Consider the following 13,467-nt stretch of genomic DNA (forward strand, 5'->3'; position numbering starts at 1 on the left):
ATATTTTAATATTAATTAAGAAGCAGTACGAATACCAACGAAAAAGAGGTGCACAGCACGTACCGAGTCAAAGCGAGTTAAGAGGTGTCATATACTGGATCATGTCAGAAGGTTTACACTAGAACAAAACAAGTATCATTAAGCATTCTAGTCGATGGTTTTTTCGCGCAGAAGAATCTGGTCGTCCTTGATTTCCTCCACCCTACCGCTTTCCACATCGCTAGCCTCCTGAGGTGTGACAGCTGGATTACCAACTCCGTTTATAGGAGCATCGTCCTCAAAGAATCCGTTGTACGGGACCATATATTCAAAGGTGGTTGGCGTATCAGCATGGTTGTCTGGATATATTTTTGGCTTGAAAATGAGGCCAAGAATGGTGTAAGTTGTGAATCCAATGAGGAACGTGTACAGCCAACCACAGTTGAAAATATCACTCACCGTCTCATTCAAAATGTTTGGGTGATAAAGTCGGACAAACCCTGGAAGAGCAATCACCGGGGAAATGATCCATGCGAATAATCCCCACATGTTGCAACCGTGCCATTTCCAGTATAGTGATCCTGGCTTGGCCGAATAAAGAGACGGAACGTGCAAGTTTCCCCTTCTGAGCACGAAAAAGTCCGCGAGTATGCATCCCAGAAGCGGACCCATGAAAATGGAGTAGGAACTCAGGAAGTTCAACAGCGTTTCAGCAGAATTGACTGTTTTCCACGGAACCAGAGCCCATGTAAGCAAACCAATGAATACTTGCCCCCGAACAATAGAGAAGTATCTAGGAATCAAAAAGGCAATATCCGCAGCAAACGGAATGGAGTTGGCAAACACGTTGGTACCAGCAGCAGAGAGCGAGAACACCAAAGCGCACAGGAAAATGGCAGTACGGGTTTTTGCGGACCACTCATGATCCAGAATTGCGTCAAACATATCCCAAATACTCCAATATGACTCGCCATAAACTTTTTTCAATGCAGAGTTGCAAGCCATACCCAAAATCAGAACGAGCATGGTGGTGAGGATGACACCAACAGCTTGAGGAATTAACACATGAGATTTTTTCTTAGCGTATCGAGCAATATCTGGCTGATTCACAATCATAGGAGATAGCGCACCAGCGACAGAATTGAAGACATACATCCACTTGTTCCCGGTTGAAGTGTTGAAAGTTCCTTTTTCGATCTCAAAGTTTCCAGCTCCGCCTGCCTTCACCATGCAGAAGATGAAAATACCAAAACATGCGATGGGACTCAAAATTCCCTTCACCGTGAAAAACCATCTAATTTGACGTGGATGCAAAAACATCAGAGAGAATTGTCCCAACCAGAAAACCAAGAACACAACCATCTGGGCAGTGGTGATATCTGCGCTGGCAGGAAGGCCGTTGTGGAGATTCACAAAGCTGTGGCCAAAAACACAGCGGAAGCAGACAACAAAGCACATCGCGCCGTTATAAGTATTGACACTGAACCACATAGCAGCCACAAACATACGGGCCAGAACAAAGAACCTTGCAAGTCTAGGACCAAATACACTTCTGGCCAGAACAGGGTATCCAATGTGGTAGGACGCACCGGGCCAAGCACTGGCTGTAACCATCAGAGCGGCCCAGAAGCTGGCAATAAGAGAAGCATAAATGACCTGACGGTAATCAAGTCCTGTCGACAACACCAAGGAGGGCCCTGTGTTCCATGCTGTGACTGTGAGAGAATTTTGAAACCAGACAATAAAGTAGTTGTACATCTCCCAAGTTCTCTCCTTTGGCGGAGTCGGATTCAGATCATGGTTGGAACGTAACTGGTCTGCATCATTTTCTGACTCGTCTCTGATGGAGATCAACTGCTCCAGCCTTCTTAGACGATCCATGAAGAATGCTGGAGGAGTTTTTTTTTCCTTATCTGAAGATTTTTTGACGGATGCCGTTTGACTTACTTTTTAGGAAGAGAAAGGTGAAATTTTGCATATTTAACAATAGAACGACTTTTTGGCTGTTCGGCATTCTCTGATCTCTCCTTCATTTCACTCCATGCTTATCTGCTCTGTAATTCCACCACTCCTGTCCAGCCAACCAAATCTTCAGCTTGTGCTAGTGCTGTTTCTGAGACTTTCAGAAATTACAGGTTGCTCTTTGACAACTGATTGTGCAATATGAACGTGCATAATTTACTCCGGTCTCTGTTTGTCATAGGTAGAGTTTGTCGCATAGAGTCAGTACTATTGAGGCGTTCTTCTGCCTCTATTAAGAGTCGTCGCTCTTCGTATATAACGCGCAAGATTGTGATTGACTGGCATAGCATCTCTATCAGAAACTAGTTGCGGATCCAAAAATTGTACAATAAAAAAGAAACTAAATTTTCTGACAGCTACATTATTGCATGGTTCAAATAAGAGCAGGCTTACTGAGGAGGTCTTGTACGTTTCTTTGACACTATAACATGGCAAAAGCTGCAGACTCTTTGGAATTTATCTCCACTTTGATCTGTTATTGCTTCACGAGCAGCTGATGAAAATCTTGCAACTTTGACTCTGCGGAGTATATCTCAGAAAATAGAGAGCGAACATCACTAAAATCTTCATCATGAGCGCATGCCATGGACACCGATGTGGGGCTGAACTATAAAAAGGGCAAAAACGTATGATTTGCTGAAACAATACCTGTGCAAGAGAAGCGTCTGGGCAACTGATGTTTTGCTCAGTCACCACCATTGGCAACCTATCGGAAAATTATTCCAGTCGTATTAAACTACCTTCAAGGCATTGGTCATAGTCTAAAAAAGCGTCTAGAGATAGCACCTTTGCCTTTACAGTAGTATGAACAAAGGCAACAATCGACTGATCAGTGTTTAGACGGCAACGTTGCATGTCACCTCGTGCTTATTTTGGCAAATTATTGAGTCGCATACCAATACAAAGAGTAAGACATTCTTGACTCAATACGTGAGAATCAGTCAGTCTATCCTCTTTGAGAGGCGCTGATTACACAATTAGAGCCCCTAAAATGCAACGCTACTCCATCAGAATCTCTTTGTTTCAAAATCAGATGGAGGATAGTAAGTTTTAACTGAATAGCTACAATGTACATGAAGATAAAAAAACACAAATCGTGTCTTTAATGTGTTTATCCTAATGACCGCTCCAGAGCAGAGGCTTTTGAATAACAAATTTTCCAATGAGTGCATCCTTAGCCTTGGAGGCGTTTCCAATAAAAACGCATATTCTTCGCTTTCAATCGATCATTTTTGTTTTTTCTACATCAAAGAGAGCAGGCGTACTTGATAGGAATGGAAACGGTAGTTGTGGTCTTTTGGCCAGGTTCCAAGAACACCTTTTGACAGGCAGGAGACTGCAGTAGTGGTCAGAGGGGGAATGACGAACAACTGTACAACAGCAGCCCCTCAATTGGCCAGTATTTTTGATACTCAAGGTGCAACCCAAAACCAAGTTTTCTGCTATCTTTACATCCAGGCCATAAAAATTGAAAGTTGTGTAGGATAATTTGTGACCAAAGGCAAAATGACCAAAGGCAAAAAGAGGCTTGCGGCAAGCTCTGTTGTAATACCGGTACCCAACAAAAACATCTTCCCCATAAACAGCTTTTCCCTTGTCCGATTTGAAGCTCAAGAATGATGATTTGTCTTTGAATTGTTTTGGCCAAGAAAGAGAAAGTTTACCGGAGACATTTACGTCCCCAGAGAGAACATCCGCCATAGTATTTCCGAACTCCATACCATTGAACCAGCCATGAACAAGAGCTGGAATCTCATCGATCCATGAGAGGTTGACTGGTGTACCGGATAAGCTCACTAAGATAATATTTTCGTTAACTTTCAGAATCTCCTCGATAAGGATGCTTTGGGATTTAGGCAAGTCCATATGCGGTTGGTCGAAACGCTCACTTTCTCAATACGGGAAGTCCCAACGCAAAGAGTCACTTTGTCCGCTGTTTTTGCAAGCTCGACAGCGTCATTGATTCTGTTTTGATCTGTAACGTTTTCCCCGATAGCGACCGTAAGTGATCAACCTCCATTTGAGGTTACTAAATCCAGAGTCTCCAAGGTGAAAGTTGAAGTGGACCTAAACTCAATTTTGAAACCAATTCTTTCATCCTTCTTCATGAGGATGGTCTTGGTATCTCCTAGTGAGCTAGCACCAATGGCAGCAAAGCCCATCTTTTGATTGATTTTATCTTCAATAAATAACTCCCCATTTATGTAAAGCAATGGTGTCCCCAAAGAGGATAAATGTATATCGTAAGTCGTATCCTTATTAGAAGTGAATTCCCCTTCTATGTCAAAATAGAATAGTGAATTGTCAACCTTTCCGTGACTGTAGCTAGCAGTAGTTGCAAGGAGTCATATCTGAACTCTTCAATAAGGTTTCAGTCAGACGTATCATAAGGATCTTTGTAAACCTTGATCCACATTCCTGGTTCTTCTTTGTGTGAAGCCAAATTAGCCAAATCAAACATATTGCGAGCAATGTCACATCCCATAGAGTAGGGCGCTGCAAACCAATTTTATTTGAGATTCCATGATAAACAGAAACTCCGTAATAACAGTACACAGATGAAACGCAGCAGGGATAATTAGCTCTCGATACAATTTTTGGTATATGTTTTAGTCTATGGCAAATACAAGACTAGAGTTCTAAAAGTATCAAGCACTTGAAGTCATGTAGAAAAGCCAAAAGCCCGCCTCTCCGAAGGTTTCTTGGCACAACAGTCTTCAAAGTCTTTGGAAAGTCATCGGTTTGGATGCAGCCCATACATGAGAAATCTCAAAATATTAAGAGGGAATCAACACTACCTTCGCTCAGGTATTATGTTTATGGCAAACCTATACCTATAGGCAGCGTACTTGTCCTATGTAATATCACCTCGGGAAAGCGAAATCACAGTTCAATCTATTCAATTGATCTCTCCTGCAAAAGAGGCCCAAATCTGTACCACCCACAAACAATTGGATAAATGCTGATTTTGAAAGAGCAATATTCAAAGCAACTGCGCTCCGTTAAAACTCTCCTGCAAAACAATAAAGTCTGAAATTTGCAACCACATCAGTATACACGAAAGTAGTTTGCGAAATATTTCTCTTGCGAGTCAATGGCTGTTGAAGGTAGCTCTTTTTAATAATTCCCATATCCACGTCCTGCAATTTCAGTCAATTTTGGGTTTCGAAATTGCTGCCTTTGATGTGCTGAGTCTCATTTTCATATTTTCTCCGATTCAGCATGAGTTTAGTGCTCCAAGTGAGAGGTTAGATGACACTCTATTCTTGAAATAAACATATTTGGCATTGTCTTTGTCTTTCATTTTAACATATTGCATATTACATACTGGTCAACAATTTCTAACGTGATAGGGAATCGACATCTACCATTTTATCATCTCGTATTCTACTTGTGCGGCTAGATTGGAATTTTTTAAATATGCAAATCTCTTATCATTTTTTTTTCCCAAACGGGTACTGATTAAATGCCTTTTGAGTCAAGATCGACACTTTACGGCCTTGCAGATTGAAATCTTTTTCTTAGAGTGATACAGTTTTGTCCAGTACTAGCGTCTCTATTCCATCCTATTTATAGCATTTCATGCTGGCTGGAGTTTCCCGGATACAACTTTGTAGAAGTACTCTCTAGAGGCCTTTTTAATGGCAGCTATGTCAACACTGTCATTCGTATCAAAAAAGTTGTATCTATCTTTCGGACTATAGCTGTGGATTTCGTTGTAGAGGTTTAGAGCAAAGTCAGGCATCAATAAAGAAGCACCATTCCTCTTCAATTCCTCGTAATGTTCAATCCATTCCCGTTGTTTCTCAGGCGAAGGAAGTTTTTTAGCGTTGGTCCACACGCCTGCTATAGCTATTGCGCTAACCTCAGAGAGCAAGAAGAACAGGGGTGTCATAGGAAGTCCTATATGGCATAGGGTAGGATCACCAACCGCAAAAGTATATAGGTATAGGTTCCGCACTATGTTTAGCTGCCCTTCTCTGTCCTTTTCGGAGCTTGGAAGTATCTTTGCGTATTCTTTCCCCTCGTTCTGAGGCACATTCAAAAACGGATAGTAGGTGTGGTATCCAGTAGCCAGAATCACCTCGTCGAAATGCTCTTGTTTTCCGTCATGGAACCTGACATAAGTCTGGGAAAAGTGGTGTATTTTCGGGTGCAGCTTAATGCCAAATTCTGGATTTTTAAGTACTTCTTCAATCCAATTTTTGGCGGGACTTTTCTCGAGGTTGAAATCTTCCACCCTTGACACATTCATGCTCACGTGTATTTCCTTGCACACAGGCACAAGGTATTGCATCATGTCAACGGCACTCACGTTACTTCCAACAATCAGCACCTTTTTATCCTTATAGTCTCTAGCATTTCTGTAGCTCTTTGCATGTCTAACATTCCCGTTTCTACTGGAGTATTCGCGAAGTCCCTGGATCTTGGGGAAGTATGGAATATTAAACTTCCCAACAGCAACGACCACCGCGTCAAATGTCTCTCTGTACCACTTTTCCACGCCGTTCTCAGAGTTGACGACAATCAAAACCCACTTGCCAGAAGCCTCATCCTTGTACAGCTGCTCGATCGACGAGTTGAATCTAATATACTTTTCGAGATCGTTAGTCCTGGCAAACTCTTTGAGATAATCCAACACATGATGGTGCATCACAAACGGATGAAAATCGCAATCGACACCGCTTTTCACCGGTGGACCCGAAGAGAACCTCATGACCGTGATTGGAACGTTTGTGTACAGCCCGTCATACACGCCACTTGTATTCCATCTATGAGTCCGCTTCGCGTCTACTTCAACTGGCCTTGTGCTGTCTGTGTTCTCCAGATCGGTTGGAGGATCCCTTGGTGGACGAATCCCCAGAGGAGAATAGTAGTTCTCAACATCTATGGGGAAGCCCTCGTCGGCATTTTTGGTATAGTTCCAGACTCCACCAATGGAATCGTTTTGTTCAAACACCACAATCTCCTCGAAGGCGGGCTCTTCTGGAAACTCGTGGTGCTCTTCGTCTTTGGTGATTGTGGATCTACCTGACTTCGACGTATGGAGAAACTCGTTCAACGTGACCAGTCCTCCAGCACCTCCACCAATGATAGCCACTTTATTTATCAGGTTTGTCATGCCATACAATGGGAAACCCAGCTCTTCAATATATATACATACGGTGGCTCTCCACAAATCAGGTTACGATCTGTGGCTACCAAGGACAGAAATGATCTCATATGTCACGTGATCTGCATCAATAGGTAGCGATGCACCTGCGCCATGGAAAGGAGTATGATTTACCCATGCGCTTCATGCACGCTGTGAGTGTCAAGCATGAACAATTGCACGTGAGCGCTAATGACAGTTGTGAACGGCCAGTCATGTTCCAGCTTACTAATTCCATCTCCATGTGGCTAAGCGTGCGATCCTCGTCAACCGCAGTCCAGTTTTGATCTTCGCACCTCTGCGCCTCATACGGGTCTGCATTTAGCATTTTCAGTTACTCTAGATAGATCTAGTGTATTTTTACTTCGCTTGAGCTAGGCCAGTCAACTCTATAGCGTTAAATAGTGTTTTAAAAGGAGGTTGACGAGACAAAGTGGGTAGTGGCCTCAACTTCGTCTTGCTGTGCGTCCAGCAATGCCTTTTTCTTAGTGTCTCGCCTGGTAAGGAACCAGGCCGTAATTGTCATCACAAGTCCCAGACTTGCTAGGCCGGCGTTATATCTGAAACCGATCGGGTATCGTGGAGCATCTTCGGCATTCCAAACGAGAATAGGCACCCAAGCAGCCGTCACGTAGGCCAGCGTATTGGTACACACCACTGTGAAATTTCTCTTCATATCGTTGCCAAACAGCAGACGGTTCACCCAGGAGAAGATTTGAGGCTGCCCCCAAGCGGTCGGCATACCGACAATAAAGTAAGCTGCCCAATGAGCAGGACGCGCGATGTCCCACGCTGCTAGCATGGAGCTGCCAATGATCATTAGCACAAAGTAGAGGCCAACCAGGACGTAGTTATAAGTTCCCCCAAAGTAATCGTGCAGGTGCGAGAACACCAAGGTGACCCCAATGCCAGCACCATATAAGATTGACGGATAAGTGTTATATTGGCTGGATGGCAACTTGAGGTCTTGTTTCATCCAGGTGGTGAATGTAGGCTGGCTGATGGCGGCACAGGTGTTGTTGTAGCACAAAAACAGAACTGGGAACACGTAGATGTGCCAGGTTCCAAAGAATTCCTTAAGACGAGCCCAGCTGTACCTGTGTCTGGTCTTGAGCTCTGCCTTCACCTGGCGACGTCTTTCCACCGCAACCTGTTTGTCTGTCTCGTTCAAGTAGAATGCAGTTGTTGTGGAAGGAGTGTTAGGGTCCACAAACATGGTGTAGATTCCAACCGGGACCGAAATCACAGCGTCAAATACAAACATCCACTTGAATGGCTGCAACTTGGACTTCGAAAACCCTCTCAAGATGGCTTCCTGCAGAGGGCCGGAAACCATACTGGCAGCAATACCGGAGCACGCAAAGTAGGAGGATCTTTTTGAAAGCTCACTTGGACTGTACCATGAGCCAAGCAGATATTCCAGACCAGGAAAGTATCCTGCTTCCAAGAAACCCATTAAGAACCGGAGAGCGTAGATACCGTTAATTCTTTCTGGTCCGCACGCAACCATCAAAAGCGTCAGCGCAGACCAAATGAGCTCCAACCCTCCAAGGTAGTAGCGGGCAGAAACTCTGTGCAGAATGATGTTGGATGGAATGGCACCAACGGTGTATCCAACGGTCCACAGTGTAATCATGTAGTTATATTGGTTCTTGTCCATGGTATAGTACTCCTTCATACCATTAACGTAGGCAGTGGTCACATTCGACTGGTTCAAAGTCTTGATAAAGTAACCCAGCATCGAACTGGACATCAGGAAGAAGTCTAGCTTCAGCAAGAAGCGTTGCTCCCTCGGGTCTTTTTTGTAGCCGTCCCAAATAAGGGACAAAAACCTGTCCTTTCTGGAGACAGGCTTGTCAATAGACAGATCAATCTTTTGAGAGCTGGTGCTATCAAACTCGCTGGTGGTAACAAACTCGTCTTTCTTGATGGACATGCTGGATCAACAGACAGATCATTTACCCTTTATCTAGTTTACTGAAAAATCAATTATGGCTTGTGAGCCGCAAAGCCTGCGAGCCACAATGGTAGCCACAGGAACCACTGTTCAAGAAGAACTCACACAGTGTGCAACCGTGCCTGTGGCACCTATCAAAAGGTGCTTTGGTGGCATAATCAGCAAGCCTCAATTGGCACGTATTACGAATTCCCATATTATGGTGTATAGGTTGCATTTAATTTTTTCAGATTACAAATCCTACCTCACTCACTACGCACGAAAGCCTAGAAGAAGTCCTTTTCGTCCAATGGCAATCCAAGAGCTTCTCTTTGAGATTTAGACTCTGGGTCTAAGTATGGCAGTTCAGCCAGAGAGGTGACTCTAGTTCCATGACGTGACTCCTTGCCCTCGTGGTCCCAAGTAGATCTGTGCTGGGACACTCTGTTGTCCCAGATAGCTGAGGTACCGTAACCTGGCTTGGAAGGAGTCCACTTGAATCTGACCTGAATGTCTGCGTTCTTCTCAAAAACATCAAATAAGTAGTTCAGGATCAAGTCAGACTCAACAGAAGAGAGACCAATAATTCTCTTGGTCATTCCTCTGTTCACAAACAAGGACTTCCAGCCGGTAGCTGGGTGAGTTCTAATGATAGGGTGAACTCTCTCAATCTTTTTTGGACCAGCAAAAGGGTTGTTTCTGTCCAAGTATCCGTGAGCAGAAACGTAAACAGCTTGTTTGCCATCAAGGAACTTCTTAAACTCCTCAGACAGCTTATCGTAAGCTGCATAACCAGATGCCCACAGAGTGTCACCACCAACCTCAGGGATGGCGTCCAAATGCAAGTGAGTCAGCCCAGCTGGACGCTTTTCATGCACCAAGTCAGTGTGCCAGACCTGAGTACCTCTAACGGCATTCTTGGTTGCATCAAAGTTACCCAGGTTGTTATTCTTGAAAGTCAGACCAACACCAAGTGACTTCTGGAAGTAGTCTTGCCAGATCACAGAAACACCAGGCAAGCCGTTCACCTGGGAAGCCTGAGGGTGCTTTTCAACACGTCCCCAGTACTCGCCAAGCTCCAGTTGCTTTTGAGGGGACAGCTTCTGGTCTCTGAAGAAAACAACAACTCTCTCAGCAACCAACAAAGCCAACTCGTCTTTTTGCTGGTCGGTCAGGTCCTCAAGTTGCAAGCCAACAATTTCCGTACCAATGTGTTTGGTCAAGTGAATGACCTCTTTCGCGGCACCCAAAAGAGCTTTTTTCTCAGGGTCAGCATTCTTGGCACGCTCAATGTATTCGTAATCGTCGTCCCGGATTGCAGCAGCCTCGTCGACATAGACTGGAATAAGAGACTTGTCTGGTCTCGAAGGGTAGCCCTCAGAGATGTCAATGCCAGCATCAAGAAGACGCTTCCGAGTGGATTCAGGAAGAATCTTTAATCCGTCAGGATCCGGTCCAAAGTGACGAGTGTCATTTGCATTGAGACCAATAGCAATCTCCTTGGAAGATCTAATAAGATTTTCAATTTCCTTATCAACGGGAATAGCCTGGAGTTTGAGAGTTGTGGTAGAAGACATATTTGATGTTGGTTTCAAATTAGATCAGCCACCGCTTTTATATTACTTCACAGAGTATGTGGCTACCATCCACATGACTTTTGCAGAGTGATAAATTTCTGTGGCGCAAGCCGCCTCGCCGCACAAAGTCAAAAAAATCCACCTGAGTAATTAGTAATGGCTAGCAATTCTTGGTCGAAGTATCGGAGTTTAAGAGCAGTCACGTTTCTATGCATCCCTTGAAGCCTATTGATTTGTAAGCCTCCCAGCTGAGAAATGAAAAATTGACTCCACAATTCATTGAACAATGTTTTCAGCTGCGGGTGGGAGCTACATTGTATAGCCTTTTGCAACAATCTGAAATTGGCACTCGAGACAATCGACGACTTGCTATGCTGGTAGCGGATTTGGTTGAGGATCGAACGGAACAAGTTGATGCAAATTTGTAATGGCTCAAAGAACGAGTACCAAGCGAAATTGGAATATGAGGGAATCAGCAAGGATTGTATAAGATAATGGTCAGTCCGACAAAACGCAACCAACCCCACCTTACTTGTTGCCAATTCGATGATGAGCTTTAGCCTGTCGGGCAAAGAAGCAAGCACTGCAATTGTGAGCTGTATAAAGTCGCTTTCTTTTTGCGAAGTAGCGGAGTTGGCTAATTTCTGAATTGTAGCGGAGCAGGCGATAGCCAGGTTCTCGACATCCAGTTTGAATTTTGCCGCTCGGGCTGAACTGGTTGGCTGGTGGCTGTGTTTTCCATCCCAAACCTCGTTGCAACACATACACCAGTGTGAGACGCCGCAGAGTAGAGCCATGCTCGGATTAATCGAGACCCCGTCGGCGCACCAATTTTCGCTTGGCATTTTTGTGTCGACAAGATTTCTTGATGTAGCAGGTGGAAAATCGTTTCTCAGCGAAGAAAAACAGTCCAGCTGCACAAGCAGCCACCAAAGTTTTCTACGAAGCTGGATAGCTTTAGCATCTTGGATATGGTGGTACGAAACTGGATCTCTCTGAAGCTCCAGCAAGTTCGAAAGATTCAGTAACGTCGATATCGATCCAAATGGGTTTTTGGGCTGCACAAACAGCAGAATCGTCAGGGACGTGCATTTTTGTAAAGGAGGCACAATGCTGAGATACCTGAACACCAGGTCGATCAAAGCCTGTGATGGCATCTTGGTGATTATCGTGGCTGAATAGACTATTGTGAGTAGCTCCAGCGCAAAATGGTCATTATCTGGCCACGGTTTCTCATACACAGAGCAGAAATCAGGGATATCAATAACTGGAACAAACGGATGAACTGCTTCCAAATACTTTGACAAAAGTGCGTCGCACTTTGCTCTTGTGAACTCTTCTGGCAACTGGAAACTGCTTGTAGGCTTGTGGGATTTTTTCTCTAGGTCCTCACAAGAGGTATTGGGTGTTGGCAAATCATGAGCTGCTAGTGGATCCTTTCCTTGCGCTGACGGAGTATTTATATTCTTGCTTTCTCTGCGTACTGCCAGCGGTTGTCTGCCGTTTCCGGCAACTTTGAATTTGCCTATCCCGGGAATGGGTTGTTTGGGCATGAAAAGGGGGATAAATAATGTTTACTGATTTTTATGTGCACCAAAAATATATTTCATGCAACAGGTCACATGGGCACCAAAACCTGCACCGAATCCATTGAGTCCACAAACCAGGACTAGCACACACGCAGGAACTCAGCGCTGCTTTGCTCTCGGACAGCACCTGTTTTGCACTGCCTTGTTTTCATTTCCTCGGCCGAGATTTTGCAGAATAACTTACACCATGATTCCTCTGTGGATAGACTGTGATCCTGGCCAGGACGACGTTGTGGCGATCACGCTCGGCGCGCACAATGCGCATTTTGATCTTGTTGGTGTGTCCACCGTGCACGGAAACGCCTCGATTGAGAACGTGACCATGAACGCACTGAAATTTCTCACTGTGATTAAAAGAGAGGATGTGCCTGTGTTTCCTGGCGCTGCACGGCCGTTGGACCGCGATCCGGAGTATTGTCCTGAAGTCCACGGCCCGACCGGTCTGAACGGGAGCGACAAGCTCCCAGTTCCAAAGATCGCTGCCCGACAGCCCGAGGAGTTCTTTCCGTATCTGAAAAATTTGATCGAGACCCGGCCAGGCGAGCTCGCTCTTGCCGCGATCGGCCCGCTGACCAATATATGTCTATTTTTCAAAGAGTATCCAGAGCTGAGAAGCAAGATCCGGTGTCTGAGCATTATGGGTGGGGGTCTGGTCAAATTTAACAAGAACGGGTGTTCTGAATTTAATGTTTATTGCGACCCCAAGGCGGCCAAGAGTGTTCTTTCGGACCCGGTGTTGAGCGAGCGCATGATTCTTGCTCCTTTGGACCTGACGTCTACAATCCGGGCGTCGTTCGAAATCCGCCAGCGGATTCAGGGCAACCCTGCTACAGCTACAGAGTTCCGCAAGATGATGTACGATCTGGTGCAGTACTTCTACCACATGGTCAAGGCCCGGCAGGGAGAGGGCTACGTTGGGCCGAGCGTGCACGATCCGGTGGCCATAGCGGCAATTTTGCAGTATTGTGGGGCAGAAGACGTGGGATACAAGTGGAAAACGGGCCATTTGGACGTTCATCTCGGAGGAGACGAGGACGGCAAGCTAGAGTTCACCGAGGCCGATCACGGGGTCAAGGTGTTGTACGATGTCAACAGGGAGGTTTTCTGGAACGTGCTGCTCAAGGCGTACGACAGGGTTGACGAGAAGTATAGAGAAAAATAGATGCTTGGCAGCTTATGTCTTTATAGCTAGAATCAAGAAAAAATTAATTA

At 45.0% G+C, this 13,467-nt stretch overlaps 6 protein-coding genes across 6 annotated transcripts; 1 reads left to right on the forward strand and 5 right to left on the reverse strand.

Moving 5' to 3' along the window:
* Positions 1 to 62: 62 nt before the first annotated feature.
* OGAPODRAFT_17047 (uncharacterized protein) lies at positions 63 to 2,042 on the reverse strand. The gene has a single exon (XM_018354846.1). The coding sequence runs from the start codon at positions 1,858 to 1,860 to the stop codon at positions 148 to 150; it is 1,713 nt and encodes a 570-aa protein (XP_018209047.1). The 5' UTR covers positions 1,861 to 2,042; the 3' UTR covers positions 63 to 147.
* Positions 2,043 to 5,581: 3,539 nt separating this feature from the next.
* Positions 5,582 to 7,123, reverse strand: OGAPODRAFT_77497 (uncharacterized protein; the record flags this gene model as incomplete). Its single annotated transcript, XM_018356337.1, has 1 exon — positions 5,582 to 7,123. The coding sequence occupies one exon, from the start codon at positions 7,121 to 7,123 to the stop codon at positions 5,582 to 5,584; it is 1,542 nt and encodes a 513-aa protein (XP_018209048.1).
* Positions 7,124 to 7,562: 439 nt separating this feature from the next.
* OGAPODRAFT_25042 (uncharacterized protein) lies at positions 7,563 to 9,089 on the reverse strand (the record flags this gene model as incomplete). Its single annotated transcript, XM_018355295.1, has 2 exons — positions 7,563 to 8,985; positions 9,019 to 9,089. The coding sequence occupies 2 exons, from the start codon at positions 9,087 to 9,089 to the stop codon at positions 7,563 to 7,565; spliced, it is 1,494 nt and encodes a 497-aa protein (XP_018209049.1).
* Positions 9,090 to 9,320: 231 nt separating this feature from the next.
* On the reverse strand, positions 9,321 to 10,666 carry OGAPODRAFT_101985 (uncharacterized protein; the record flags this gene model as incomplete). Its single annotated transcript, XM_018353081.1, has 1 exon — positions 9,321 to 10,666. One exon carries the CDS (start codon positions 10,664 to 10,666, stop codon positions 9,377 to 9,379), a length of 1,290 nt encoding a protein of 429 aa, XP_018209050.1. The 3' UTR covers positions 9,321 to 9,376.
* A 128-nt stretch (positions 10,667 to 10,794) lies between these two features.
* Positions 10,795 to 12,219, reverse strand: OGAPODRAFT_9619 (uncharacterized protein; the record flags this gene model as incomplete). The annotated part of the gene is made up of 1 exon (XM_018357885.1): positions 10,795 to 12,219. One exon carries the CDS (start codon positions 12,217 to 12,219, stop codon positions 10,795 to 10,797), a length of 1,425 nt encoding a protein of 474 aa, XP_018209051.1.
* A 219-nt stretch (positions 12,220 to 12,438) lies between these two features.
* On the forward strand, positions 12,439 to 13,417 carry OGAPODRAFT_95162 (uncharacterized protein; the record flags this gene model as incomplete). Its single annotated transcript, XM_018357692.1, has 1 exon — positions 12,439 to 13,417. The coding sequence occupies exon 1, from the start codon at positions 12,443 to 12,445 to the stop codon at positions 13,415 to 13,417; it is 975 nt and encodes a 324-aa protein (XP_018209052.1). The 5' UTR covers positions 12,439 to 12,442.
* Between the last annotated feature and the right edge of the window lie 50 nt (positions 13,418 to 13,467).

Source organism: Ogataea polymorpha (genome assembly GCF_001664045.1).
Source record: "Ogataea polymorpha strain NCYC 495 leu1.1 chromosome Unknown OGAPOscaffold_6, whole genome shotgun sequence".
NCBI lineage: Eukaryota > Fungi > Ascomycota > Pichiomycetes > Pichiales > Pichiaceae > Ogataea > Ogataea polymorpha.

What these genes read in the sequence shown, in the direction of transcription:
- OGAPODRAFT_17047 (XM_018354846.1), bottom strand. Translation starts at nt 1,860, where the DNA reads ATGGATCGTCTAAGAAGGCTGGAGCAGTTGATCTCCATCAGAGACGAG.